The sequence below is a fragment of the Triturus cristatus genome, chromosome 11, assembly GCF_964204655.1.
Source record: "Triturus cristatus chromosome 11, aTriCri1.1, whole genome shotgun sequence".
NCBI classification, from domain to species: Eukaryota; Metazoa; Chordata; class Amphibia; order Caudata; family Salamandridae; genus Triturus; species Triturus cristatus.
In genome coordinates, this window is record NC_140594.1 from 1,155,828,488 (window position 1) to 1,155,855,462 (window position 26,975).

At 56.5% G+C, this 26,975-nt stretch overlaps 1 protein-coding gene across 6 annotated transcripts in view; it reads right to left on the bottom strand.

The window, feature by feature from the left end:
- OPA1 (OPA1 mitochondrial dynamin like GTPase) overlaps positions 1-26,975 on the bottom strand; it is a 428,917-nt gene that overhangs the window by 111,766 nt on the left and 290,176 nt on the right. For all 6 annotated transcript variants that reach the window (XR_014970881.1, XR_014970880.1, XM_085635800.1 and 3 more), the window contains one exon: positions 25,938-26,031. Coding sequence is in view for 4 of the 6 variants with exons in the window: in XM_085635800.1 (XP_085491926.1) it covers positions 25,938-26,031 (94 nt within the window). In the remaining 2 variants the exon portion in view is untranslated. The remainder of the gene's footprint in view (positions 1-25,937; positions 26,032-26,975) is intronic.

A 26,975-nucleotide genomic window follows, 5' to 3' on the forward strand; every position in this document is an offset into this window, starting at 1 on the left:
CCACGTCCCAAAGCAGTAGTAGCTGCTGTTGCCCTGGTGGAATGGGCACGCAACCCTACTGGAGGTTCCTTTTTCGCCAAGGAATAGCAGATTTTTATACAAAGAACGACCCGTCGAAAGATGATCCGTTTTTTGTACAGCCCAAATGTTTTTGGCGCCCACGTATCCAACAACCAGTTGGTCATCCACCCGGAACTGTCTTGTGCGATCGAGATAGAAGGAAAGCACACATTTTGGATCCAGACGAAGGAGCCACTCTTCCTCTTTAGAAGGATGCGGAGGCGGAAAGTAGGTGGGATAAGTGATGGTCTGTCCTATGTGGAAAAAGGTAACCACTTTGGGAAGGAAAGAAGGCCTGGTGTGAAGGACAACCTTGTCCGGATGATCAGCCAGGAAAGGAGGTTTAGAAGAAAGGGCTTGAAGTTCACTCACCCTGCGAGCAGAGGTGATGGCAACCAAGAAGGCAGTTTTCAAAGTTAAAATTCTGAGAGGACAATTATGTAGCGGCTCAAAGGGAGCGCACATAAGATAAGTCAGTACCAAGTTCAAGTCCCACTGAGGCATTACGAAAGGAATAGGAGGCAAGATATGAGAAATGCCCTTAAGGAATCTATTTACAACAGGGGACTTGAAAAGAGAAAATTGATCAGGAAGCATAGGGAAGGCTGAAATGGCTGAGAGAGTGCACTTAAGAGTGCCCAGAGCAGAGCCCTGCTGGGCCAAAGAAAGGAGGAACAAGACAACCTCAGAAAGAGGGGCGGAAAGGGGATCCACAGCCTCTGCTGAGCACCATGCCACAAATTTGTTTAATCTACAGGCGTATACCATTTTAGTGGAGGGAAGCCTGGACATTACAGACTTCGGGAGGAAGGTCGAAAGCCGTCAACTGCCGCCGCTTAAATCTCCACGCAAGGAGGTGGAGGCTGGACAGGTTCGGGTGGAGGAACGTCCCCTGCTGCTGCGACAGAAGATCTTCCCGAAGAGGCAGCCTGATCGGAGGATCGGGTAACAGCTCAGGATACCAGACTCTTTGTGCCCAATCCAGAGCCACAAGAATGACTTGGGCCTGCTTTTCGCGCTTGATTTTCTTCAACACTCAGGGTAGACGTAGTATAGGCGGAAAGGCGTATGGAAGACCAACTCCAATTGCGACGAAAAGAACTGCTGACATTGCGCGTGCTCTTCGGTGGCGCATAGATCTAACCAAGCCCCTCCCCACTGCTGAAGAGACTTTGTACCACCTCCGAGTGAAGACACCATTCGTGATCCATTATGCACCTGAGGCTGAGTTCGTCCGCTCTGGCATTCAGAGAACCTGCCAGGTGTTGAACCACCAGGGATATGCCCTGATGTTCCAGCCATGTCCAAAGGCAGACAGCCTCTTGACATAGGGTCCACGACCCCACCACGCCGTGTTTGTTGCAGTACCACATGGCGGTAGTGTTGTTCGTGAACACCTGCACTACTTTTCCCCGGACAGAGGGAAGGAATGCCTTTATTGCAAGACGAATCGCCCGAAGCTCCAGAAGGCTGATGTGGAGTCCGGACTCCGTCGGAGACCAAAGGCCTCTGATCTCCGCCTCTCCCTTGTGGCCGCCCCACCCCAAGAGATGCATCCGTCACCACTGTAAACTCTGGTTGGGGAAGGGAGAAGGATCTGCTGTTGACTCAATCCTGGTACCTGAGCCACCACTACAACTGTTGAGCAGTGCCCTCCGAAATCTGGACGAAATCGGACGGATTCCCCTGATGCTATGCCCACTGCAGATCCTGCATATGCCACCTGGCATGATCCAGCAGCAGGATACAGGAGGCCCAGCAGACTCAGATTCATTCTGACCAAAACCCGGGATAGAGGCTGAAAGATCGAAATCATAGCCCGAATATGCCGGAATCGCAGCTCGGGAGGATAAACCCGAAACTGCGTAGTGTCCAGAACCGCTCAAATGAAAAGGAGCTTCTGAGAGTGAGTCAGGTGAGACTCCAGCACGTAGATGGAGAACCCCAGCAAATGCAAGAGGTCGGCCGTAGTCTGGAGGTGGGAGACGACTGCCTGGGGTGAGCCCGCCTTCAATAACCAGTCGTCGAGATAGGAGAAGACTGGAACCCCTAATCTGCGCAGATGAGCTGCGACCACCGCCATCACTTTCGTGAACACCCGAGGGGCACTGGTGAGGCCGAAGGGGAGCACGGTAAACTGAAAATGCTTGTGGCCCACCGTGAACCGCAGGTAACGCCGGTGGGCCGGCAGGACGGGGATGTGGAAATAAGCGTCCTGCAAGTCCAACGCTACCATCCAGTCTTCAGGGTCTAGGGCAGCCAGAACCTGAGCTAAGGTGAGCATCTTGAACTTCTCCTTCCGGAGGAAGGCGTTGACACTCCTGAGGTCCAAGATAGGGCGTAGGCCCCCTTTGCCCTTCTTGGGAACCAGAAAGTAGTGGGAATGAACAACCTACTTCTGAACCAGGAACGCGCTCGATGGCCCCCTTGGCCAAGAGGGCCGTAACTTCCTCCTGCAGAAGATGTAAGTGATCCCCCGAAATTCGGTGGCACTGCGGTGGCATGGCTGGAGGGGTCGCCTCGAAGGGGAGGGAGTAGCCCCTTCAGACGATTTGCAGCACCCACCTGTCGGATGTGATGGTGCGCCAGTGGAGCAGGTGATGGCGAACTCTGATTCCCACTGGCGTGGAATGAGCCTTGTTAGAAATGGGAAGCCCTGGTTGGCGTTGGTAGGTACCAGCGACAAGCAGGGACCCTTCACTCAATTGCACCACAGAGGGACACCAGTCAGGTTTCTGGAAAAATACGTAGGCTTTATGAAAATATATCTTCTTATGCAGGCTTAATTACAAGACCATTAAATAACGTTTTGAAAATGTCCGCAATACTGTCTTTGGATCAGGAGTTCTCTTGATATTGTTTACAGTCAGGTTTTGTGCAGAGCGGATCCCCTGGGGGTCGAGGGGGAATACGGGTCGGTTTCACTGGGACGGACCCTCTGATCCGCGGTGCGCACTTTCAGGTGCGGAGTGCACAAAAGATGCGGTGGAGGAGTCGGGCTACGGCAAAGTCCCGGGACGGGGGATTCCTTCTTTGTTGAGGCTGCTTCTTCTGGGGCGGCAAGGCGGCACTTCGTGGCCTGTACGTGAAGTACAGGGCGACTTCTTGGGTGTGGCGCGGCCCTGGGGGATGAGACACAGTGCGAGGATACGCTTGTAGTCGTACGCACCGGGTCGTCTCTCGGACTTGCAATGCGAGGTCGTGGCGGCTGTCGGCAGTGGCGGTGCGGCTCAGTTGTGAAGAGGAGAGCGAGTCAGGTGCGGGGTGGCCCCAGCGGGACACGGTGCGAGCTACGGCTTACTCAGCGGAGGCACGCAGTGTCGGGTGGCACCAGCACGGACTCGAGGCACTTCAGGGCAATGAAGAGATTTGCGAGGCACACTCAGCGACGGCGTCAGCGGGGCACGAGCACAGGCAGTCCAGCAGCTCAGTGTTGAAGGGGGAAAGAGCCCAATGGTCCTGGGGCTCAGTTCAGGGGGCAAGCTCGGTTCCAAGCCCTTGAAGATTTGTTCACAAAAGCACAAGTTGAAATTAAAGTCTTACTCAGTCTTTTCCTCTCCTTATGCAGCAAGGCACCCACCACAGGCCAGTCTCCCAGGTCAGAGACAGTAGTCCTCCATGCAGCTTTCCCAGGTCCTTCTCGTCGGGCAGAGGTTCTTCTTGGCGCAAACAGGATCTGATTTCTTAGGAGCATGGCTCCAACCTTTATACTACATTTCTTTTGTTCTCCAAGGCCAGGGGGGCCTTTGCCTAGTTCAGTCCGGTTTCTGAGCACTTTGTTTTTGCGATGCAGGCTGATTCTTTCAGGGTGCAGGGCAGAGCCATCAGACGCTCCACAGGGGGTGGAGCCAGCATTGTGGTGGCAGAGCACACTCCTATTCAGAGTCCAGGTGTACTCCTCCCACCCATCTATCTGCCAATCTTCCTATTCACCACCAGGCTACCTAGCCCTACCCATCTGGGTTTCCCCAGCCCTGTCACTCACACAAGCCAGACAGCAGATACACATCACGCCGAGGCGGGCTGAAATGGTTAGGCAAGCAAAGGCCAACTTTCTAAAAGTGGCATATGCAAACACAGAATATTAAACATAAACCTTACTAAAAGATGTGCCTTATTATTCTGAGTTCAGGCATACTAAACTCGATTTTCTACCATGTTCCCTGGGTCTGTTAGGATCATAGGATGTAACAATCTTAACAGCCCATTCTGGCCTATGAGAACAGGTAGCCTTACAATAGTGAAAAACGAAAATGGCTGTAATTCACTATTAGGACATGCCACACACATCAGGGCTTGTCGTACCTTATGCTTACAATGCAAACTGCCCTTGGGCCTACCATAGGGGTGACTAATATGAAGTTAAGGGAAGGTTTAGGGACTGGCAAGTGTGTGCACTTGCGCAGTCAGCATGACAGTACCAAACTGCACGTAGGTTCTGCAATGGCAGACCTAAGACATATTTTACCAGGCCGCTTCTGTGGGTGGCACAACCAGTGCTGCAAGCCCACCAGCGGCATTTGTATTAACACGCCCTGGCACTCCTGGTGCACTTTACTGGGGTCTGATAGTAAACCAAATAAGCCAATCATGGAATCCAACCAACATATACATTTTACATAGGGAGCACTTGCACCGTGGCACTGGTTGGCAGTGGCACAGTGCTCTGAGCGGCCAACACCATAAAAACACATGAGGCACAGCGACAAAAAGTGGAAGGGAGACTCACGCCAAGGTGCCAGGTCTAACAGGCCTGAAAGCTCGGACTAGGAGGGCTTTGAGGCGGATGTTGCTGGGGTAGATGTGGACGGACCGGCACGTTTTCCCCCTGTACCGCCTCGGCGGAATCCACATCCGCGACCGTGTGGAGGTTCGTTCTGCGGCCTGTGGCTAGTCGGACGTGAGGGGGCGCTCTTTCCTTGGCCACGAAAGGGACAAAAAGCGGAGGTTTGCAGGCGCGGGGCCGAAAGGCCCAAGGACTTGGCCGTAGCCCTGGAGTCCTTAAAGCGCTCCAGCTCACTATCCGCTTTGTCGCCAAAAAGGCGACTGCCATCGAAGGGCATGTCCATGAGGGTGCTCTGGACATCCCCGGAAAAACTCATGGACCGCAGCCAGAAGTGGCGACGAAGCGCCACCATGGTCGACATTGCCCTGCCCAGCGAGTCCATTGTGTCCAGTCCACATCGGATGGCATGCCGTGCCGCATCCCGCCCCTCGGCAAGAGCCTGGGCGAGTTGTGTCCGGGCCTCCTCCAGACACTGGGGCAGCACGTCCTCCACCGTATCCCACAGGGAGTGGGAGTAACGGTCCAAAAGACACGCGGTGTTGATAGACCGCAACCCCAAACTAAGAGAGGAGAACAGCTTCTTCCCAAACTGTTCTAGCCTTTTGGATTCCCGATCCGGGGGAGTGGACGGTAAGGAGGTCTGGGAGGTAGAGGCCTGGATAACCAGGCTCTCGGGTGTGGGGTGTTGGGACAGAAAACTGGGGTCGCCCGGTGCAGGGCAGTGGCGCCGGGCCACGTTCCGGTCCACAGGAGAAACTGTGGATGGCTTGAACCAGGTGCCCTTCAGAACGTCAATGACTGCTTCATTGAACTGCAGCAGAGGCTCCAAGGAGCTTGCTGACGGTTGAAGCACTTCGGTGAGGAGGTTCGTCCTCATGGCCACAGCAGGCAGTTCTAGCCCAAGGGCTTTGGCCGCCTTGCGCAGCACCATAGAAAATGCAGCACCCTCCTCTGAATCCATGGTCGGAGGAGAGATGAAGCCAGTGTCAGGGGAGGTGTCAAGACCAATGGCATCCCCCCAGCTCGTCTGCCCGGTCCTGAAATGACTGGCCCTGCCGGGCCAGAGGGTCCTCAGACCCCTCCCAGTCGTCACCGTCATCTGATTCCTGGTATACAGGTGGAATGATCGGAGACGGGCGGAAGATGAAATTGCCACCCATCGGCGTCTGGTGCAGCGCCGGACGGCGCCGCTCCGACGCCGGGCCCGGACCAGGACTACACTGGGGAACGGCGGCGTCCGGGGACGGCGCCAGGGGTGGCATCGGAAGAGTCGGCGCCGGCGGAGGGGTCGTGAGGTCAACCGGCGCCGACTGGGACCCAGGCCTGGATCCCCCGGGGACCTGCGGCTTCAGGACAGAGTCGACGACGGCGCCGGGGCCGGAGCCGCTGGCTCGCTAGGCCTCCCAGTCAAGCCTGTGGGGCCCGAAGGCGCGTCGACGGCAGAGCAAGGTTCCTCATGGCCATGAGGAAAGCACTGACCTCCGCCGGAGTCGCGTCAGTCCCAGGGACCGGAGGGTATGGGGACGGACGAGACCCCTGCAGCTCCGTCGGAGCCGCGCGGGTGGTGCCACCCGAACCCTCAGCCGAGTCGCGCGACCGGCGAGGGGAGTCAGAAGAGCGATGTCGCTTCTTTGACATCTTGCTGTGCTTCGACTTACCGGATTTCGAAGACTTGGACCCCGACGAGCGGTGGTGGCTGCGGCTCCGCGACCGGTCCCTCGACCTCCGCGACCGGGACCTTGAGCGGCACGGAGTCGACTGCCGGTACTCGAGTAGCTTGCGGGAACGCTCCCGCCTAGCTTTCGAAGTCAAGGCCTGGCAGTCGAGGCACGACTCGTCGTCGTGGTCGGTTCAAAGGCAATAGAGGCACCGGCGGTGGTGGTGGTCCGTGACCGACATCAGTCGGTGACAGGAGTCACAAGCCTTAAAGCCAGGCATCCCTACTGGCACCAGAGTCGATGTCGACAAGAATAGAACCAAAAGAGTTAAAAAAAATAAAAATAAAAAGTTTCGTCAAAAAGTGACAAAGGGTATGCTCTTCCCGGATCGGCACTTACTGGCGCGGAAAAAAGAAGAACTGACGTTAGCACGCGAGGGCGGCGTCTAAGTACTCCGATGACGTCATCCCGGCGATCAAGACGCCGACGACGGATGCGGAGCCGCAAACGACGCGCAAGGATATTGCTGACAAAAAATCTTTCCGGATCCAGCCTGACGCCTGGGGATATTCTAAGGTGAGGAATCTAACTAACGTGTTTCTTTCAGATAGAGGCAATACCACCTCCAAAACCAGTCATCGAGAGTGGGGAAGTGTTAGACCTGTCAGCCCTTTGGGTGGTCCCTCCTCATCATTATTTATTTTGTCCCACTTTTGCCTCAAACCCTGTTATAATTTTTCCTTTTTGGGAACCACCAGACTTTTTAGTGTTGATGCAGGGTCAGGGAGCCATTTTCCCTACCCCTGGAACTTCTGTCTGAGGGCCTGAAACACAAAATGGTGGCCACCCATTGTCACCTGTGACATCACCAGAACCTCCTGGAACATTCTAGAACCCTGTGACAGTGGGAGGCAGTTTAGAATGTTGGGAGGCCATCTCAGAGTGGCGGTTGGCAACTGACTGGAGAAGAGAGAAGACAGAGTTAGAAGGAGGTCGGAGTAAGGCAGCAGAGGTGGAAACCAGTGCTTGGAGTGGGGTCCAGAAACCCACCCTTGATGCTAGTCTCTACTGACCAAGCCCAGCCTAGAGCCCTGTGTGGGATCAAGACTAGAAGAACCATCTTAAAGAACTGAATATCTGGAACAGGCCTTAAAGAAGAAGAACAGCAAGCTCCTGACCTGTTCAGCAGTGTCCTCCTGGAGTCCTGACGTCGAGAAGCCTGGAGACCTGGGGCCGGAGGTAGAGAAGCGGCGCTGACAGAAAGCAGACGTCGTACCCGGAGCCACCAGAGGTCGAGTGAGGGCGCCGACGGAGGTCGTGGAGAGGCACCGGAGGTCGAGTAAGGAGTCACCCGAGGTCGAGTGAGGGCGCCGACGGAGGTCGTGGAGAGGCGCCGGAGGTCGAGTCGGGAATCACCTGAGGTCGAGTGAGGGCGCCGACGGAGGTCGTGGAGAGGTGCCGGAGGTCGAGTCGGGAGTCACCTGAGGTCGAGGTGAGGCGTCGACGGGGGAGTGAAGTCCGCCCACCGGAGTCGCCGGAAACGGAGGTGAAGCGCGCCGGAGGTCGGGAGTGGGGATCGCACTCCGGAGACACCCAGAAGCGGGGAGACCGAGTCCCTGCGACGCCGGAAGGCGACATCGAGACAAGACGGCATCGAGCCGAGGCCGCCCAGCGATATCGAGTCGAGACCGCCCAGCGACATCGAGCCGAGGCCGCCCAGCGACATCGAGCCGAGGCCGCCCAGCGACATCGAGCCGAGGCCGCCCAGCGACATCGAGCCGAGGCCGCCCAGCGACATCGAGCCGAGACCGCCCAACGACATCGAGCCGAGACCGCCCAACGACATCGAGCCGAGACCGCCCAACGACATCGAGTCGAGACCGCCCAGCGACATCAAGTCGAGGCCGCCCAACGACATCGATCCGGAGCCGCCTCACGGCGTCGACACGGTGCCGAGCGGAGCCGATCATCTTGAAAAGGACAGTAAGTGGTAGAGGGGGCGTCTGAGGCCCCGTGGAGCCCTAAAAGACCATTCTAGGGGCTAAAAGGGTGTTAGAACCAGCCTGGGAGTGCCAGGGGTGAACTGAGACTGGTACAGTGACCTCCATAAAGGGTTTTGTGCTTTGGAGGGCCAGATCTTTAGGTTACTCTTGTTCTGCCTCAGCTTAGGTCCCAGCCTTGATCAATCTAGGTGGGACACCCCCATGCCATCCAAGTGTCCTTAAGTTGTGTATGGGCAAAGTAAGAACAAGTGACCTCATGAAAATGATTTGAACTGTAACTGTCATTGATTGTTTTACCTTATTTATTGAAGGTGCTTTATTTATTGTCATCCACTAATTTATTCCTGCACTATATTTATTGTCTGACTGTATTTATTTGCCATCTGTATTTATTGCACATCTATTTATTCTTTGCTTAATGAGGACCTGAACCTATTTATTGAAATTCCAATGTAGTATTATTTATTTGACCTGCTCTTTTGAAGGAAAATCCTAGTGTATTGTATTTATGTTATGAAACCTGCAACTAAGAGAAAATAAGATAAAGACATATATATTTTCAACTTGACTTGCATTATTTTTACGGTGTAGTGTCGTTTTTGGAACGGATGAACGCATGGTTATTGTGAGGGTGTGACGTACGCTTAACACGGTGCCTGACCCCAACCGCTCGAGCCAAGCTACCATTGTGCTGGGAACCTGGTGACTGCTAACCCGGTTGCCCGGTTTCCAACATAAAATTGGTGTTCAGCGGTGGGATAGAGCTGTGCTTGCGTCTACTCGACAATAACTTTGGGTAGTCCATAGGCCTACACCGGGAGTTTTCTCCAAGCGGACTTCCTAATTTTGAGTTTTGTTTTTTCCAAATTTACTTCTGGTGGTGGGAGGAGGTATTACAAAAGGTACCCCCCCTGCATAGCTTCTGTAAGCAACTGTCTTCTATCCTGAGTGGGCAAAATGGAGTTTTTGTTGGAGGATGTGGAAACTTATACTGTGGCCCAACTCAGAGAGTTTTGTCAGCGAGAGGGGGTGTTTTGTCCCCAAGGTGCAAAGAAGGGTGAACTCCAGACCAGCTTGAGGGCTTGGGGGGAGGCACGGCGAGAAAGTAAGGTTGAGAAGGAGGACAGGGATGGAGAGCCTGACAGCGAGGGGGCTGGTTTGTACCAACCTGAGGTGGGGAACCTAGTAGCGGGGCCCGGAACACTTTCAAGGAAGGGCAGCAGTGTCTCTAGCAACGGCTTATTAGAAGCAGAATTCACTGACCGGAGGGAGAAAAGACAGCTCACATGGTAATTGGCGAAGCTGGAGAAAGAAAAGGAGGAACGGAGGATGGCTCACGAGTTGAGGCTCAGGGAGATAGATCTCCAGATCCTACGGGTCGGGGCACACCCTGTTCCTAGTGGTGGCAGCGAAGAAAGAGAAATCACCAGGGAATCCAAACCCTATTTGCCAAAAGACATAGTAGCTAGCTATAGTGCGGGTGATGATATCGCCAGGTGGCTAGCAGCCTATGAGGTCTCTTTAAGAGTCCATGGGGTTCCAGAGAAATATTGGGGAGGGGGATTGTATAGATACATGCCTCCAGCTGGTAGGGATACATTATTGGCCCTGGAGCAGGATGAGCAGACCCACTACCCCACCATGAAAGTGGCGCTCGTGAGGAAGTTTGGACTAACACCCGAGAAGTACCGACAGAAGTTCCGGGGAAGCCACAAACTGGGCACACAGAATTGGGTGGATTTCCTGGACTATGCAAAGAAGGCATTAGAGGGTTGGATACAAGGCAGTGAGGTGAGGGACTACGAGGGGTTGTTTGATTTGATGTTGAAGGAACACCTGCTCGAAAAATGTTTCCCTGAACTGCGTCAACATCTGGTGGATAGCAAGCTGACCAATCCCCGGAAGCTTGCTGAGGAGGCGGACATTTGGGCTAGTACCCGGGTGTCCACAAGGGGGACTGGAGGGGACTCTCAAAAGACCGGACAGGGCGCCCCCCAGAAGAAAGAGGGAGGGGAAAAGAAAACGGAGTTCTCTAAAGGCCCCCAAAATAGTTTCCAAGGGAAGGGAACGGGATTCACCCCTAGGGCTAACCCACCCAGAAACCCTAATCCTGGCCAGAGTCAGCAGCCAAGGGTTGTCCATTGCTTCGAGTGCGGTGGTGTCGGACACTATAAGGGAGATGTGAAGTGCCCGAAAAGACCACCCCCTCCCATTGGAGGAAAGGCCCCCGGAGTAGCTAGTGTAGTGCTCGGGGAGGAGATGCCTTTAGATAAGGGAAGGGAGTGGGCGGGTGTCACTTTAGTGTCCCTGGGAGAACGGGAGATGGTTCCTAAGATCCAGGTGCCCGCAAATACCGCAAAGTATGGGCAGTGGGTCACCATCAACGGCCAAAGAGGGGAGGCTCTGAGAGACACAGGAGCCAGTATGACTATGGTACGTAGCCAACTGGTGTCTCCAGAGCAGGTGATTCCCGATGCACTCCACCCTGCCGCGATGGCTGACGGCAGTATGGGCCACTATCCGGTGGCCGAGGTTCTATTTGAATGGGAAGGGGTTGCAGGGTCGCTTCGAGTTGCCGTAAGCCCTGCCGTGCCAGTCGATTGTCTGCTAGGGAATGATATGGAGCATAATGCTTGGAAGGAGGTGGAATACCGGACTCATGCTGAGATGCTGGGTACACCTGACTGGGCCTGTGTCAGCACAGGGTCTGCGACTACCCGGAGGGGGAGTTCGTTTAGGCGGGAGCCTGGAACAAAGGCACCGCTGGCTGCCAATCAAGGGAAGAACCGAAGGCAGGAGGAGCCTGCCTCGGCATCCGCGCCCCGTGTGACGGATAGGCCACCGGAGGTGGTGGACCAGGAGTCCGCGGGGGGGGGGATGTTACCGAACTGGAGAACCTACCCATCCCGGCCGAGTGGCACGTGGGGGGAGGGCCGACCAGGGAGGAATTCTGCAAGGGCCAGAGGGAGTGTCCTACCCTTGAGGGACTGAGGCGACAGGCCGAAGCCCAGGCAGCAGGGAACGTTGAGGGGAACTACAATGTTTACTGGGAGGATGGCCTCCTCTACAGTGAACCCAAGGCACCCATGCATGGATCGTCACAGGCCTTGGTTGTCCCTCAACGTTACCGAGCCTTCCTTCTGGAATTGGCTCATGAGATCCCCTTGGCAGGACACCTGGGGCAAGACAAGACCTTTGCCCGGCTTGTCCCACACTTTTATTGGCCTCAAATGAAAGTGTCGTCCGACACCTACTGCCGGACGTGTGTGTCTTGTCTAGCCAGTGGGAAAACAGGGGTGAAGCTGAAAGCTCCCCTGGAACCACTTCCTGCCGTTAGCACCCCCTTTGAAAGGGTGGGCATCGACATTGTGGGTCCGTTAGATCCGCCTACTACAGCTGGTCACAGGTTTATCCTGGTTCTGGTGGATCATGCCACACGGTACCCAGAGGCCATACCTCTGAGGACCATTACTGCACCTGTTGTGGCTGGGGCCCTGATGGGAATCTTTACCCGAGTGGGTTTTCCCAAGGAAGTTGTGTCTGACAGGGGGACCAACTTCATGTCAGCATACATGCGGGCCATGTGGAAGGAGTGTGGAGTGACCTACCGGTTCACCACTCCTTACCACCCCCAGACCAATGGTCTGGTGGAGAGGTTCAATAAAACCTTGAAAGGCATGATCAGAAGTCTGCCTGAAAGCCTGCGGAGGAAATGGGACGTCCTCCTACCCTGTCTATTGTTTTCTTACAGGGAAGTGCCACAGAAGGGAGTGGGCTTCAGCCCCTTCGAGCTTTTGTATGGGCACCCTGTGCGTGGACCTCTCGGCCTGGTGAGAGACGGATGGGAAAGAACTCCCAGAAAGCTTCCCCAGGACGTGGTGAGCTACATGCTGGCCTTCCGGAGCCAAATGGCTAAGTTGTGGAAGCAAGCTTCTGACAACTTGGAAGCCAGCCAAGCAGTGATGAAGGCGTGGTATGACCACAATGCTCACCCGGTGGAGTTGGAGCCTGGCCAGAAGGTGTGGGTGATCGAACCAGGAGAGCTTAGCGCCCTCCAGGATTGCTGGTCAGGACCCTTTGAGGTGTTGGAGAAGAAGGTTAAGGCTACCTACTTGGTGGACCTGAAGACCCCTCGTCAGCCCCTACGGGTGCTGCATGCCAACCGCCTCAAACCCCACCATGAGAGGCCCGAAGTCATATTGCTAATGGTGACTGACGGAGCAGAGGACATGGAAAGCGAGCCTCTCCCCGACTTATTTGCATCTCAAGAGAAGGATGGTGTTAGAAAAGGTAGACGGACCGGGAGGGTCGGCCGGGGTCAGGAGGAGAGGTCTCCGGGGAGAACCGTCTCCAGCGATCGTACAGACAAGTAACTTCCCCCCCACAGACAGATACCACACACAGATAAGGTTCAGTGTTCTTTATAAGCACTTCTTAAGGTACGGTTGAATGGTACAAGGAGGTCTGGACTCAGGGGTCCCCTCGATTCGAGTCTCGCAAGGTAGGAAAGGGGGTAGCGGGACAGTCTGTTTACCAGTCAGGTAGTTCGGATGAAATGATGAGCTCACAATCCTCGAGCTTGGTGGTTAGGTGGTACGGGCCGCGGCAGCGCCAGCAGGTCCCAGGAAGACGGTCGATGTACGGTCCGCGGCAGCGCCAGCAGGTCCCGGTGAAGATGGTTGTTACAACGGGCCGCGGCAGCGCCAGCAGGTCCCAGGAAGATGGTCGATGTACGGTCCGCGGCAGCGCCAGCAGGTCCCGGTGAAGATGGTTGTTACAACGGGCCGCGGCAGCGCCAGCAGGTCCCAGGAAGATGGACGATGTACGGTCCGCGGCAGCGCCAGCAGGTCCCGGTGAAGATGGTCGTTACAACGGGCCGCGGCAGCGCCAGCAGGTCCCAGGAAGATGGTCGTTACAACGGGCCGCGGCAGCGCCAGCAGGTCCCAGGAAGATGGAGATTGCAGAAGGCCGCGGCAGCGCCAGCAGGCAGAACGATGGGTCACAAGAGCGGGCTACGGCAGCGCCAGTAGGCCGTCAAGGCTGAGTTCACTCGGTGTCTCTCGACTCCAGGATACAACTGCCTTCCTGCTCCGGAGCTGCCCCAGTTATAGGGCTGGTGCCCTTTGATGTCCGGACCCTCGCACTTGGAGGTCGGAGGGTCCGGGAAGAAGGTGTCCAGACACCCAGCAGGGGGTGGAGCCAGTGCCTGGGGGAGCTGGAGGCGATCGGCACCTGGCGGGGGAAGAGCTCTTGACACTTCGTTCTCCCATTGACCTGCCAAGTGGTCCGCTCACCTCCTGGGTGGATGGTGGTGCCGGAATGTCGGGGCCGGCCAGGCCCGGGGTTGGGGTCGGGGTGAGGCCACGCGGCCGCGTGGTGCAGGGCCCAAGATGGAGGCTTGACCCGGCCGGGGAAGCCGGTGGGCTGGACCCCGTGATGAGTAGTGGTCCGAGGGCAGAAGATCCGTTGGGAGACGGGGTACAGGTGCTTGTCGCGGGGGTATGCCTGGTGGGCCGGAGCTCGGGCCCTGTCGTGCGGGGAGGGAGCAAGCCCTCTGTGTGGCCTGTCCAACAGATGGGTTGGTGGAGGGAGTGATTCTCTCCCCGTCCCTAACTCCTGAACAGCGGGAGGACTGCCGCCAGGTCCTGGGGCAGTACTCTTCGTTGTTCTCCTTTGTTCCGGGTAGGACTCACCTGTGCGCCCATGATGTGGACACAGGAGACAGCCCACCTGTGAAGTCAAAGATCTACCGGATGACAGACAAGGTGAAGGCCAGCATTCACAGTGAAGTCACTAAGATGCTGGAGCTAGGAGTGATTGAACCTTCCAGCAGCCCCTGGTCCAGTCCGGTGGTATTAGTACCAAAAGCTGTACCACCGGGTGCCCAACCGGAACTGAGGTTCTGTGTGGACTACCGGGGACTGAACTCAGTAACCAAGACTGATGCTAATCCGATTCCAAGGGCGGATGAATTGATTGACCGGCTGGGAGCTGCCCAATATCTGAGTACCTTTGACCTTACTTCCGGGTACTGGCAGATCTCTCTGACTGATGGAGCTAAGGAAAGGTCAGCCTTCTCCACGCCCAAGGGCCACTACCAGTTCTGCGTGATGCCCTTTGGGCTCAAGAACGCCCCTGCCACGTTTCAGCGTCTGGTGAACCAGATCCTCACTGGAATGGAGAGTTTCTCTGCTGCTTATCTGGACGACATTGCCGTCTTCAGTAACAGCTGGGAGGATCACTTGCGGCACCTGCAAACTGTTCTCCAGGCCCTGAAGCAAGCTGGTTTAACGATCAAGGCCAGTAAATGCCAGATCGGGCAGGGGTCGGTAGTGTACCTTGGACACTTGGTGGGTAGGGGAGCGGTGCAACCCCTCCAGGCGAAAATCGAGGCTATCATGGCCTGGGAACCCCCCAAGACTCAGACTGAGGTCCGAGCTTTTCTGGGCCTCACCGGATATTACCGCCGCTTCGTGAAGGGGTATGGTACCATTGTGGCCCCTCTCACGGAGCTTACGTCCAAGAAACAACCTCGACGGGTAGTCTGGACGGAGGCTTGTCAGCAGGCCTTTGTGAAACTGAAGCAAGCCATGTGCGAGGCCCCGGTCTTAAGGGCCCCAGATTTTTCCAAGGAGTTCATTGTCCAGACAGATGCATCGGAACATGGCATTGGGGCAGTGTTATCGCAACTCAATGAAGAGGGTCTGGATCAACCCGTGGTCTTCCTATCCCGGAGACTACTTCCCAGGGAACAGAAGTGGAGTGCAATAGAGCGTGAAGCCTTTGCCGTGGTATGGGCTCTGAAGAAGTTGCGGCCATACCTGTTTGGCTCGCACTTCCTAGTTCAGACCGACCACAGATCCCTTTGTTGGCTGATGCAGATGAAGGGGGAGAATCCCAAGTTGCTAAGGTGGTCTATCTCCCTACAGGGAATGGACTTTCAGGTGGAACATCGGCCTGGAGTGGACCACGCCAATGCAGACGGTCTCTCAAGGTATTTCCGCCTTAGTGATGAGAACTCCCAAGGGGTTGGGTAGCTCTCCCCACTTTCAGCTGGGGGGGGGGGGGGACGCGTGTTAGACCTGTCAGCCCTTTGGGTGGACCCTCCTCATCATTATTTATTTTGTCCCACTTTTGCCTCAAACCCTGTTATAATTTTTCCTTTTTGGGAACCACCAGACTTTTTAGTGTTGATGCAGGGTCAGGGAGCCATTTTCCCTACCCCTGGAACTTCTGTCTGAGGGCCTGAAACACAAAATGGTGGCCACCCATTGTCACCTGTGACATCACCAGAACCTTCTGGAACATTCTAGAACCCTGTGACAGTGGGAGGCAGTTTAGAATGTTGGGAGGCCATCTCAGAGTGGCGGTTGGCAACTGACTGGAGAAGAGAGAGGACAGAGTTAGAAGGAGGTCGGAGTAAGGCAGCAGAGGTGGAAACCAGTGCTTGGAGTGGGGTCCAGAAACCCACCCTTGATGCTAGTCTCTACTGACCAAGCCCAGCCTAGAGCCCTGTGTGGGATCAAGACTAGAAGAACCATCTTAAAGAACTGAATATCTGGAACAGGCCTTAAAGAAGAAGAACAGCAAGCTCCTGACCTGTTCAGCAGTGTCCTCCTGGAGTCCTGACGTCGAGAAGCCTGGAGACCTGGGGCCGGAGGTAGAGAAGCGGCGCTGACAGAAAGCAAACGTCGTACCCGGAGCCGCCAGAGTTCGAGTGAGGGCGCCGACGGAGGTCGTGGAGAGGCACCGGAGGTCGAGTAAGGAGTCACCCGGGGTCGAGTGAGGGCGCCGACGGAGGTCGTGGAGAGGCGCCGGAGGTCGAGTCGGGAATCACCCAAGGTCGAGTGAGGGCGCCGACGGAGGTCGTGGAGAGGTGCCGGAGGTCGAGTCGGGAGTCACCTGAAGTCGAGGTGAGGCGTCGACGGGGGAGTGAAGTCCGCCCACCGGAGTCGCCGGAAACGGAGGAGAAGCGCGCCGGAGGTCGGGAGTGGGGATCGCACTCCGGAGACACCCAGAAGCGGGGAGACCGAGTCCCTGCGACGCCGGAAGGCGACATCGAGACAAGGCCGTCCAGCGGCATCGAGCCGAGGCCGCCCAGCGACATCGAGTCGAGACCGCCCAGCGACATCGAGTCGAGGCCGCCCAGCGACATCGAGCCGAGGCCGCCCAGCGACATCGAGCCGAGGCCGCCCAGCGACATCGAGCCGAGACCGCCCAACGACATCGAGTCAAGGCCGCCCAACGACATCGATCCGGAGCCGCCTCACGGCGTCGACACGGTGCCGAGCGGAGCCGATCATCTTGAAAAGGACAGTAAGTGGTAGAGGGGGCGTCTGAGGCCCCGTGGAGCCCTAAAAGACCATTCTAGGGGCTAAAAGGGTGTTAGAACCAGCCTGGGAGTGCCAGGGGTGAACTGAGACTGGTACAGTGACCTCCATAAAGGGTTTTGTGCTTTGGAGGGCCAGATCTTTAGGTTACTCTTGTTCTGCCTCAGCTTAGGCCCCAGCCTTGATCAATCTAGGTGGGACACCCCCATGCCATCCAAGTGTCCTTAAGTTGTGTATGGGCAAAGTAAGAACAAGTGACCTCATGAAAATGATTTGAACTGTAACTGTCATTGATTGTTTTACCTTATTTATTGAAGGTGCTTTATTTATTGTCATCCACTAATTTATTCCTGCACTATATTTATTGTCTGACTGTATTTATTTGCCATCTGTATTTATTGCACATCTATTTATTCTTTGCTTAATGAGGACCTGAACCTATTTATTGAAATTCCAATGTAGTATTATTTATTTGACCTGCTCTTTTGAAGGAAAATCCTAGTGTATTGTATTTATGTTATGAAACCTGCAACTAAGAGAAAATAAGATAAAGACATATATATTTTCAACTTGACTTGCATTATTTTTACGGTGTAGTGTCGTTTTTGGAACGGATGAACGCATGGTTATTGTGAGGGTGTGACGTACGCTTAACACGGTGCCTGACCCCAACCGCTCGAGCCAAGCTACCATTGTGCTGGGAACCTGGTGACTGCTAACCCGGTTGCCCGGTTTCCAACAGGAAGACTGAAATCCTTAACCTCCGAAGACGTGCTGCGACCTCCGCCATTACTTTCATGAATACCCAAGTGGCGTTGGTGCGCCAAAAGGGTGCACAGCAAATGAAAAAGCTCCAGGCCCACCTTGAACCACAATTAGCATCTGAGGGACTGCAGGATGTGCACGTGAAAGAAGCAACCTGCAGGCCAAAGCCACCTTCCAGTCGCATGGATGCAGAGCAGACAGGACTTGGGCCAGAGCGACCATCTTGAATCCGTGCCGCCGCAAGAAGGGATGTAGAGGGCGGAGAGCAAAACGAGGACAAAGGTGTTCATCCTTCGGCGGCACGAGTAGACAGGGGGAGGAGAAGCCAGTTCCTTGTTCTGGGGTCGGGACCCCCTCTATGGCTCCTTTGGCCATAACATCAATCACTTCTTGGAGCAAGATGGAGAGGTGCTCCTCGGAAAGAGCCTGATGTGGGTGGAGGTGTGGTTGGTCTATAAGGAAGGGCAGGGCGTGTCCTCTCAGAATGATCTTCAGGGCCCACCTGTCAGAAGATACCCTCTTCCACCAGTGCCGGTAACGCCTGATCCCACCTTCCACAGGATGGTCGTGTGCCACGAAGGGCGAAGTAAAGCATCCTGGAGGCTGATGCCACATGTGTGGGGGACGAGGGAGTGCTTTGCCCCGGAAAGTCTGGGAGCTGTCTGCGCGATCTCTGCCCCTCAAAGGACTGGGGTGAATGTTGTGGGGGTGCTGGGCCTTGGTACTGCCAGTACGCCACCCTCTGGAGTGGTCTCAAAGGGGCGAAACTGTTGAGGGTACAGTCCTTCAATTCCATGTGGAGATTGGCATAAAGTGTTGGGAAAAATAACCCCCCTCGTCTCCACTGTCAGCCTCAGAGACTTGGCTACGATCAGAGTCTGGGCTGAAAGGTTGTTGCAGCGCCGAGGGGCGGCTTCGAGGCGCACGCGTGGCTGGGGTGGGTTGAACCAGGGCCAGCAGCGCTGGGGCGGCTTTGGGACGAGTCCGAGGCCGAGATGACTTCGGAATGGAGCTGGGTTATAGGAACAGGGTTCTCCTCCGGCTTCGATGGGGCCGGTCTCGATGTCATTGGGAGAAGCGCGGATTCTAGTGCCGGACTGGAAGTGGGCTCTCGCATCAGAGCCGAGCTCGAGGTGGGTACCGTTGGCACAGATGGCGCCGAGGACGGACTCAGCAGCTGTAAACCAAGATCTCGGGGACCCGGAGTGGCACCAGAGAGCAGGAAGGGTGCCAAAACTGGACAACGTGGTCTTTCAAAAGGCCTTAATCTGGTGTGACGTCATAGATGGACCCATAAACTCGGGCTGCATCAGCACCCGCTCCGGGATTGGATCCTCGGTGGGGGGACTTGGGGCGACGCCGCAAAGCACCGGGGGGACCTCCCGACTTCTCAGACTTAGAGGGGGGAGGGACTGAAAGGCACCGGGGGACCTCATGACTTCTGAGGTCGAGAGGGGGCGGGACTGAAAGCAGGGGGGACCTCACGACTTCTGAGGCCGAGAGGGGGCGGGACTGAGGGGATCTCACCTGGCTTCTGGTTCCTACACTTCAACTTCCCGGAAGGTTTGGAAGAGACGAGAACCTGTGACTGGAACAGCCTCGGGCCTTGGACTTCGAGTGGCATTACTGAGAGATCTGTGAGTGTTTGGTGATGTACAACTCTGCGTTCCTGGAACAGCTTCGTGTTCACAAGGGCACACTCCCCGCAGGACTCGGAGGAGTGTGTCCACAAGGGCACACTCCTCGCAGGACTCGGAGGAGTGTGTTCACAAGGGCACACTCCCCGCAGGATTCGGAGGAGTGTGTTCACAAGTGCACACTCCTCGCAGGACTCGGAGGAGTGTGTTCACAAGGGCACACTCCCCGCAGGACTCGGAGGAGTGTGTTCACAAGTGCACACTCCCCGCAGGACTCGGAGGAGTGTGTTCACAAGGGCACACTCCCCGCAGGACTCGGAGGAGTGTGTCCACAAGGGCACACTCCCCGTAGGACTCGGAGGAGTGTGTTCACAAGGACACACTCCTCGCAGGACTCGGAGGAGTGTGTTCACAAGGACACACTCCTCGCAGGACTCGGAGGAGTGTGTTCACAAGGGCACACTCCTCGCAGGACTCGGAGGAGTGTAGGACACACTCACCGCAGGAATCGGAGGAGTGTGTCCACAAGGGCACACTCCCTGCAGGACTCGGAGGAGTGTGTCCACAAGTGCACACTCCCCGCAGGACTCGGAGGAGTGTGTCCACAAGTGCACACTCCCTGCAGGACTCGGAGGAGTGTGTCCACAAGTGCACACTCCCCGCAGGACTCGGAGGAGTGTGTTCACAAGGGCACACTCCCCGCAGGACTCGGAGGAGTGTGTCCACAAGGGCACACTCCCCGTAGGACTCGGAGGAGTGTGTCCACAAGGGCACACTCCCCGTAGGACTCGGAGGAGTGGGTCCACAAGGGCACACTCCTCGCAGGACTCGAGGGCACACTCCCCGCAGGACTCGGAGGAGTGTGTCCACAAGGGCACACTCTGCTAAGGACTCGGAGGAGTGTGTTCACAAGGGCACACTCCCCGCAGGACTCGGAGGAGTGTGTCCACAAGGGCACACTCCCCGCAGGACTCGGAGGAGTGTGTCCACAAGGGCACACTCCCGGCAGGACTCGGAGGAGTGTAGGACACACTCCCCGCAGGACTCGGAGGAGTGTGTTCACAAGGGCACACTCCTCGCAGGACTCGGAGGAGTGTGTTCACAGGGACACACTCCCCGCAGGAGTGTGTCCACAAGGACAAACTCCTCGCAGGACTCGGGGGAGTGTAGGACACACTCCTCGCAGGACTCGGAGGAGTGTGTTCACAAGGACACACTCCCCGCAGGACTCGGAGGAGTGTGTTCACAAGGACACACTCCCCGCAGGACTCGGAGGAGTGTGTCCACAAGGACACACTCCTCGCAGGACTCGGAGGAGTGTAGAAGGGGAAGTGTGTCCACAAGGACACACTCCTCGCAGGACTCGGAGAAGTGTAGGACACACTCCCCGCAGGACTCGGTGGAGTGTGTCCACAAGGACACACTCCTCGCAGAACTTGGAGGAGTGTGTGCACAAGGGCACACTCCTTGCAGGACTTGAAGGAGTGCAGGGCATACTCCTCGCAGGACTCGGAGGAGTGTGTTCACAAGGGCACACTCCTCGCAGGATTCGGAGGAGTGTGTTCACAAGGACACACTCCTCGGACACACTCCTCGCAGGACTCGGAGGAGTGTGTTCACAAGGGCACACTCCTCGCAGGACTCGGAGGAGTGTAGGACACACTCACTGCAGGACTCGGAGGAGTATGTCCACAAGGGCACACTGCTCGCAAGACTCGGAGGAGTGTGTTCACAAGGGCACACTCCTCGCAGGACTCGGAGGAGTGTGTTCACAAGGACACACTCCTCGGACACACTCCTCGCAGGACTCGGAGGAGTGTGTTCACAAGGACACACTCCTCGCAGGACTCGGAGGAGTGTGTTCACAAGGGCACACTCCTCGCAGGACTCGGAGGAGTGTGTTCACAAGGGCACACTCCTCGCAGGACTCGGAGGAGTGTAGGACACACTCACCGCAGGACTCGGAGGAGTATGTCCACAAGGGCACACTGCTCGCAGGACTCGAAGGAGTGCGTTCACAAGGACACACTCCTCGCAGGACTCGGAGGAGTGTGTTCACAAGGGCACACTCCTCGCAGGACTCGGAGGAGTGTGTTCACAAGGACACACTCCCCGCAGGACTCGGAGGAGTGTGTTCACAAGGACACACTCCCCGCAGGACTCGGAGGAGTGTGTTCACAAGGACACACTCCCCGCAGGACTCGGAGGAGTGTGTCCACAAGGACACACTCCTCGCAGGACTCGGAGGAGTGTGTCCACAAGGGCACACTCAGCTAAGGACTCGGAGGAGTGTGTCCACAAGGGCACACTCCCGGCAGGACTCGGAGGAGTGTAGGAAACACTCCCCGCAGGACTCGGAGGAGTGTGTTCACAAGGGCACACTCCTCGCAGGACTCGGAGGAGTGTGTTCACAGGGACACACTCCCCGCAGGAGTGTGTCCACAAGGACAAACTCCTCGCAGGACTCGGAGGAGTGTAGGACACACTCCCCGCAGGACTCGGAGGAGTGTGTTCACAAGGACACACTTCTCGCAGGACTCGGAGGAGTGTGTTCACAAGGACACACTCCTCGCAGGAGTGTGTTCACAAGGGCACACTCCTCGCAGGACTCGGAGGAGTGTAGGACACACTCACCGCAGGACTCGGAGGAGTGTGTCCACAAGGGCACATTCCTCTCAGGACTCGAAGGAGTGTGTCCACAAGGGCACACTCCTCGCAGGATTTGGAGTGTATGGCACACTCCTCGCAGGACTCGGAGGAGTGTGTTCACAAGGGCACACTCCTCGCAGGACTCGGAGGAGTGTATGGCACACTCCTCGCAGGACTCGGAGGAGTGTAGGACACACTCCCCGCAGGACTCGGAGGAGTGTAGGACACACTCCCCGCAGGACTCGGAGGAGTGTGTTCACAAGGGCACACTCCTCGAAGGACAAACTCCTCGCAGGACTCGGAGGAGTGTAGGACACACTCCTCGCAGGACTCGGAGGAGTGTGTTCACAAGGACACACTCCCCGCAGGACTCGGAGGAGTGTGTTCACAAGGACACACTCCCCGCAGGACTCGGAGGAGTGTGTCCACAAGGACACACTCCTCGCAGGACTCGGAGGAGTGTAGAAGGGGAAGTGTGTCCACAAGGACACACTCCTCGCAGGACTCGGAGAAGTGTAGGACACACTCCCCGCAGGACTCGGTGGAGTGTGTCCACAAGGACACACTCCTCGCAGAACTCGGAGGAGTGTGTGCACAAGGGCACACTCCTTGCAGGGCTTGAAGGAGTGCAGGGCATACTCCTCGCAGGACTCGGAGGAGTGTGTTCACAAGGGCACACTCCTCGCAGGATTCGGAGGAGTGTGTTCACAAGGACACACTCCTCGCAGAACTCGGAGGAGTGTAGGGCACACACCTCGCAGGACTCGGAGAAGTGTGTTCACAAGGGCACACTCCTCGCAGGACTCGGAGGAGTGTGTTCACAAGGACACACTCCTCGGACACACTCCTCGCAGGACTCGGAGGAGTGTGTTCACAAGGACACACTCCTCGGAGGAGTGTGTTCACAAGGGCACACTCCTCGCAGGACTCGGAGGAGTGTAGGACACACTCACCGCAGGACTCGGAGGAGTATGTCCACAAGGGCACACTGCTCGCAGGACTCGGAGGAGTGCGTTCACAAGGACACACTCCTCGCAGGACTCGGAGGAGTGTGTTCACAAGGGCACACTCCTCGCAGGACTCGGAGGAGTGTGTTCACAAGGGCAAACTCCTCGCAGGACTCGGAGGAGTGTGTTCACAAGTGCACACTCCTCGCAGGACTCGGAGGAGTGTGTCCACAAGGGCACACTCAGCTAAGGACTTGGAGGAGTGTGTTCACAAGGGCACACTCCCCGCAGGACTCGGAGGAGTGTGTCCACAAGGGCACACTCCCGGCAGGACTCGGAGGAGTGTGTCCACAAGGGCACACTCCCGGCAGGACTCGGAGGAGTGTAGGACACACTCCCCGCAGGACTCGGAGGAGTGTGTTCACAAGGGCACACTCCTCGCAGGACTCGGAGGAGTGTGTTCACAGGGACACACTCCCCGCAGGAGTGTGTCCACAAGGACAAACTCCTCGCAGGACTCGGAGGAGTGTAGGACACACTCCCCGCAGGACTCGGAGGAGTGTGTTCACAGGGACACACTCCCCGCAGGAGTGTGTTCACAAGGACACACTTCTCGCAGGACTCGGAGGAGTGTGTTCACAAGGACACACTCCTCGCAGGAGTGTGTTCACAAGGGCACACTCCTCGCAGGACTCGGAGGAGTGTAGGACACACTCACCGCAGGACTCGGAGTGTGTCCACAAGGGCACATTCCTCTCAGGACTCGAAGGAGTGTGTCCACAAGGGCACACTCCTCGCAGGATTTGGAGTGTATGGCACACTCCTCGCAGGACTCGGAGGAGTGTGTTCACAAGGGCACACTCCTCGCAGGACTCGGAGGAGTGTATGGCACACTCCTCGCAGGACTCGGAGGAGTGTAGGACACACTCCCCGCAGGACTCGGAGGAGTGTAGGACACACTCCCCGCAGGACTCGGAGGAGTGTGTTCACTAGGGCACACTCCTCGAAGGGCACACTCCTCGCAGGACTCGGAGGAGTGTAGGACACACTCCCCGCAGGACTCGGAGGAGTGCGCCAGACAGCAGCAGCACGCCTCGCGGGGATCAGCCATTGAAAATAGATTGCACCAGGTCCTATCAGTTTAAACGCTGGTTTTGAGGGGGCACGGGGTCCTTACAAACCACAAAAATCATTTTGCAAGAAACAAAACTAGTCACGGGACGGGTACAATTTGGAAGCGAGCCCCTACAAAGGCGACGAGTAGGACTAGTGATTGATTATAAGCGGCTCCTTCATCACTTCAGGGAGGGAGTGAAGTCACGGCGCAGGGCGCCACCTGCCGGCGCACAGCAGTATTGCTGCTGGAATCTTCCCGTCTGGATCTGGGGAGATTCTAAAGGTGAGCTACAGGCGGTTACAAGATTCCATCAGAAAATCACCGTGATCTCCGAAGTCTAGTGCTGCGCTGGAAGGCGCTGTCCGCTGAAGCCTAGAACCGCCCTGAACCCTTGGGTGTGCGCTTAGCAGCAGCGGTGGGGCCTGAAGCCACACCCAGCAAAGACCCGACAACAACAAGATGTCCCCTGAAGCCTCGAGCGGCCCCTGCACCCCAAGGAACTGAAGCACCGCTCGGGGGTCTGCTCTCAAAACCCCCCTGTGAAGGTAGAATACCTTTCACACACCTGCGGTCAGGGCAGCCCCTAGCTGGACACAGCAGCACATGTGGTACCTTACAAAGCACAAACAAGCACTGGACACGGCAGCACATGTTCTGACCTCTCGTTTCTAATCTGCGAAGCCCCCATACCACTGCAAGTCCGGGCTCGAATGTACCACCCTGGCTGTACCTTGAGCGAGCCAAAGGGGCACCCAGGGAGGGACTGTCAATGTTTACAGGGAAACAAGGCTCAGAGAAAGGTAAGTGTGAGAGAAAGAGACTGAGCCAAAGACTGTGGGGAGCAAGGAAAAGAGAGAATTAAAGACGGTGAGAGGGAGTGAAACCAGGGCAGGCCAGAGCCTGGTATCTGGCAGTAGTACCCCGTCTCACGGCCTCCGCACACGGCCCCCGCTCCAAGGCCCCCGTCTCACGGCCTCCGCACACGGCCCCCGCTCCAAGGCCCCCGTCTCACGGCCCCCGCTCCAAGGCCCCCGTCTCACGGCCTCCGCCCCACGGCCTCGGCACATGGCGGACTCCGGCACAGGGCCTCCGCCCCACGGCCTCCGCCCCATGGCCTCCGCACACGGCCCCCGCCCCATGGCTGACTCCGGCACAGGGTCACCGCCCCACGGCTGCCTCCGCCCCACGGCCTCCGCACACGGCCGACTCCAGCACAGGGCCCCCGTCCCACGGCCTCCGCACACGGCCCCCGCCCCATGGCTGACTCCGGCACAGGGTCACCGCCCCACGGCTGCCTCCGCCCCACGGCCTCCGCACACGGCCCCCGCCCCATGATGGCTGACTCCGGCACAGGGTCACCGCCCCACGGCTGCCTCCGCCCCACGGCCTCCGCACACGGCCGACTCCGGCACACGGCCCCCGCACACGGCTGACTTCGGTAAAGAAGCAGGGACACTTCTTGATTACAGTTCACACTCATTTCTGGCACTTGTAGGATTCAGGGCTACATGCTGTGCCTTCTACGCTGTGACAGTGCCGTGCAGAGAGGGGTTCAACCTGAAAGGATGCCTTGCAGGACTGCAAATGCTGGGAACAAAGCACCCCCCTTTATGAGCTTCACTTTATCACAACCATGTCCAGTAACATCCAGCACTTCGCGTTGATTTACTTCGCAAAGTGATTTTTTTTTTTAAATTATTAACTCTGTGCCTTCTGTGTTCACACGTCCCCAAAAACCCAAATCAAAAGTGAGCAGCGCCGCTAACCGCGGGACATGAAGCTACCCAGAAGAGGGGTGAGAAACATTTCAGCGCCCGTCCTTTCAAGACTGCCTCACATTTTCATCACAATTCTTTAATAGCAAAATGTAACACAACAGATCCCTATGCGAACCAATGGCAAGTACGAAGTGAGGTCAATTTGAGAGTGCATTAAATTACACGTAGTTAAACCCTGAAAGTGTCCCGTGCTGCTGCAGAACTTACCTTCGGTGTTGGTGAGTTGCTGCCGCAGGGTGTTGGCAGTGATTGACAGCATGCGCTGTATCCGCCAGAATAAGACCACGTCATTGCACTCGAGCTGAAACAGAAAGAACCGAGAGTTAACGGGCGCAGAGAAGGCTCAACGCGGCGCACACCTGGAAAGATTCTCACACCTGGAAAGATTCTCACACCTGGAAAGATTCTCACTCAACAGAAATACACAACTCCCGGAACGGGGCTGCAAGGAGGCCCGGTCCAGGAACAGAAGTATGACGTGCGCACGAATGTATGTGGTGTTCCTATAGCGCGATTCTTGCCAAATGCAACAGAGAGCCGTCAGGACCAATCAGCATTTGTATTCACTCGAAGCAATAAATAGGATTTCCAGATATATTTTCAGAGCAAATAAAACATAAAAGCTCACTCCTTGTGTCTTTTAATTTTTATTTTCAGCAGCATAACTTGGAAGGACTGCAGTCCGATACTAGCAACAGATTACAAAACAGCAGTTTTCCTTCTTTACCTAAAGGATCGCTTCTTCCCCGCGGCAGCGTCTTTCTGGGGGATGCGGTGAATTACTCACCTGCAGGACGATCCCGTGTCCAGACTAAACTTCAACGATCTCAGGTCTCCGGCAGAGGGCGCTGGCTTCCTATCAATGTTAGAAGTGACGTCGGATGACATCTTGGCAGACATACAGCACCAACCCTAGCTTCAGTTTCAATCCAGTTTCTCCAGGAGGCCAACAGATGGCTGCCCTCGGAAGTACCGAGCGCACAAACTAGAACTGGGACCGTATTAACTTCGTGTATTACACACCCATGGAACAGGGAGGGCGGGAGCGGTGAGGAACCTGCAAGAAGAGACAGCAGCCACCAGAAAGATCGTCCCGCAGGGAAGTCCCTCCTTCTGATGGACGCTTCTCCCTGCAGAGGCCTCACGGATAAGATTCCGAACCAGAACCCTTCCCCGGACCCGATCTGGCCCCCATGGCCTCTGCATCCAGGCAGTGGTGCTTCGCGAGGGCGTAGGGATGTCACG